This window comes from Daucus carota, chromosome 5 (assembly GCF_001625215.2).
Source record: "Daucus carota subsp. sativus chromosome 5, DH1 v3.0, whole genome shotgun sequence".
Lineage (NCBI taxonomy): Eukaryota > Viridiplantae > Streptophyta > Magnoliopsida > Apiales > Apiaceae > Daucus > Daucus carota.
The window spans coordinates 18,397,516-18,401,028 of record NC_030385.2 but is presented as its reverse complement, the minus strand read 5'-3'; the positions used below and the strand labels follow the sequence as shown (position 1 = coordinate 18,401,028).

General features: G+C 32.8%; 1 protein-coding gene across 1 annotated transcript; it reads right to left on the bottom strand.

The window, feature by feature from the left end:
- Positions 1-1,588: 1,588 nt before the first annotated feature.
- On the bottom strand, positions 1,589-2,693 carry LOC108221909 (ethylene-responsive transcription factor ERF014). Its single transcript, XM_017395768.2, has one exon. The coding sequence runs from the start codon at positions 2,573-2,575 to the stop codon at positions 1,880-1,882; it is 696 nt and encodes a 231-aa protein (XP_017251257.1). The 5' UTR covers positions 2,576-2,693; the 3' UTR covers positions 1,589-1,879.
- Between the last annotated feature and the right edge of the window lie 820 nt (positions 2,694-3,513).

Sequence of the window (3,513 nt, the reverse complement as noted above, 5' to 3'; positions counted from 1 at the left end):
TTTGTCTTATGCAAATTTTTTGAACTGTCTTCTTCTTTGACTTAGTACTGGTTTAACGCTAGTTAGGACTTTTTTGAAAAATATAATCATTTTTTTTACTTTTTTGCAAAACTACTTATATTTATAAAAATATGTAAAATTTAATATCTTTTAATTTGAATGTTTTTGCAAATTAAATATGTTGCAACCAAATACAACATCCAATTTAATCGCCCACAAGGGTTGGTTCAGCTGGTTAAAAGAGGGGAGCTGTATCTTCTTGGTCACAGATTCGACTTCCGAAAGTAGCAGAATTTGTATTATGCTTCTTGGACCAGAGTCTGTTGCTTAATTGCAGTTTACCTGGTTCGTTTGCAGGCTATTAAGGGAACTCGTGGGATATTGGTTGCAATCATATAAAAAAAGTTACATCTAGTTATCTTTACTTGCGGATAATATTTTCATAAATAATTTTAAAATTAATAAAATTGATAGATAAACTTCTTTAATTTAATTAACGAGGAGTATACCTGAGATAGGTGTTCGTTGCATTTGAAGTGCGAGAATATTGTAAAGATGTCACAAGGTAAATTCATAAAACAAATTTGCTGCCAAGCGGTGTGTGGTCCATATTTCATACTCCATTAATCTTATTCAATTATTAATATTTTTTATTAAGAAATTTTCTTTATTTGCTAATAATTTTGGAAAATAACATATCTTCTTCATTAATTTTTGTAAATCTCCTGGTTTCATTTTGTATCTAAATTGCTTCATTTCTCACAAAATTAGGGTTTTAGGAATTGTCTGCCATTCTTTGTTCTTAGTCCATTTTCAAGTTAGTCTGGGGAGCTTCCATTAGTTTTCTCTGGTGGAAAGCCCCACCCATTTGTTTTCTTATATTTTTATTGATTATCTTCAAATAAATCCCATCTTTTTGGGTGTTTGTGTGTTTTTCGTTTTGGAGTGGTTGTTTTGTCTCTCCTTTTGAAGTGGTTGGTTATGTTTTTGTTTAGTCATGTTTGGATTTTTTCGATGTCGGATCTGTTGAGAATGATTCCGTTGATGTTAATTTTGGGATCCGAAACGCCCGCGTCAAATCTGAGCCGGTGGTAATTATTGAAAGAGTTCATCTTTCACAACTAAAGATTATTCACGAGTTAGGGGTTTACACTTTCAACAAGTATATAATTGGTATCCGGCATGCTCCTCCAATCTCAGTTTATGCGATTAGGGTTTATGAACAACGGTTTAATAATGGTTTTTTATGTGAAAATGTCAATTATGATATTGTTTCTTTCTGAGATGTTGGTGCAATTTGGATCGCTTGGAATATCCTGATTTTATTTTTAGATTTAAGAATTTTTAAATTCTATGTGATAAACCACGACGAAACAAAATAGTTAATTGTTCTTAGTATGTTATAATGTGTTTTCTAACTTGGTTGTTTGAGCAGTTGTGAGTTTGTCCCGACTGTATTTTATTGTAGGTAAAGAAAGTGCTTTCTTTTCTGGCAATTTTTTTATAAATCTCACCAACATTTTTCTTTTCTTTCTTTAGTTTCCTTAATGTATATCGGCATGTAATTCAAATATTAACAAAGTATAAATGAGTGAAGAAAATAATAAAAAATATTTAACGCTTGCGTTGTCGTAAACAAGATGTATAATTTATTACATTGCATATGATCATCATATGTCACACTTTATAAAAAAATAATACCTTATTATATAGAAGAATTCAATATCTAGCTAACAACTCACATGGGACAGTCCAAAAAATGTCTCTTCCCATGCCTTTGTTTTCTTTTGTTTCTGTCAGCAATGTCTTCAAGCAATTCACCGAAGAACATCAAATGAATAAAATAAAATGATAATATATTTTAAAAGAACCAAAATCTTTAGCAAAAATCCCACAGACGAATATCTTCCCCTTCTTCGTAGAAGTGATCTTCGATCACATTCATGGTGGACGGTTGTGGATGATCGAAGATGAGCATATCATCAATCATGTCCCGGAACTTAAACGAACCAAAGCTGTTAAACCATGGTGCAGTACGGTCCATTGTATCTAGTGCAGTTTGATCGGGTTTGCAATAGTCCTCAAACTTAGATATGAATGACAGATCATCTTCTTCGATGGTGTTTGATGGAGAAGACGACGATGAAGTGGTGGAAGGCGGTGGCGGAGATGGGAGGTCTTCTGGACTGCTGGTGGTGGCATTATCGAGAGAAGCATTTGCAGCTTGTGCGGCCAGCTTTTGAATGGTTTTGGGTGACATGGCTGTGACTTGGTGAGGGTTAAGAGGGAAGTTTTGTTGGGAAAATGTGGGGAAGTTGAGATTGGCTGTTGGGCCTTTGAGGCAGATGAGTGCAGCGTCATAGGCTCTGGCTGCAGCCTCTGCAGTGGAGTAGGAGCCTAGCCAGATTCTTGTTTTTTGATTGGGTGCTCTGATTTCAGATACCCATGAGCCCCAGCTTCTCATCCTTACTCCTTTGAACTTGTTCATCTTTTTGTTAACTGATGAAGTGTTGATTGCGATGTCTTTGGATGCAGTGGCATTTGATTCCACACTCACTTGTGGTTTCATCACCATTGTTACTTGTATGTTATAAGTGTGTGATAATGAGGAGTATATAGTGTGAGTTTGTTTATGTTGTGTTGTGTTTGAAAGGAGGGAATGGGAAGGAAGTAATCAACTGGGAATGAAATGGAGAGGAGGTTTGGTATTTATAGATGGGGGATTGGGTTGGGTAAGTAGAATATTGTTTAGTCAAAGAAGAGTAAGGTTCTACTTGGTTACTTGTACAACAAAATGGTGGCCAGATGTGTTCCAGTTTTGTATTGTTGGATTCGGGACTGACTGATATGCCCTTGATTTCCTATACATACACATCTATTTCACAAAAGAAAAATACTAGAGGCACTATAAACATTCACATAAGTATGTGTCAACTTTTGATTGAAATGGCCTCTGTATATGCATTAATAGTATCAATTATAACTTCTCACCTCAGTTGCCACATCAATTTGTGTAATATTATGTACCCAATTTTGTGCATGTAGCACTACTCTTCACAAAATACCCTTTCATTCCCTATGATGGGTTCGAATATGAAATGATATACTTTTATGTCTCATTCAATTTTATACATTATTTTTAACACGTTTTTAGCACCTCTTTAAAGTATAGATTTATAATATATTTTATTATTTTTCTTTTTCTAAATAAAAATTTGATATCTAAACTTTTATCCAAAAAAATAAAATTTAAAAAATTATAAAACTATACTTTATAAGAGTCTCTCAAAATACATGCAAACAATATATATATATATATATATATATATATATATATATATATATATATATATATATTATAATGTTAGCAGTAAACTTTTTTAAAATATTAATAATTTAGAATATTATATTATAGTGTTTGTATATATGAATTAGGTTGGGGATCGGGTCTAAACAATTTTCATGTTTAGAATTTGGTTCGGTCTGATTTGGAAAAAAGTGATATTTGACCTA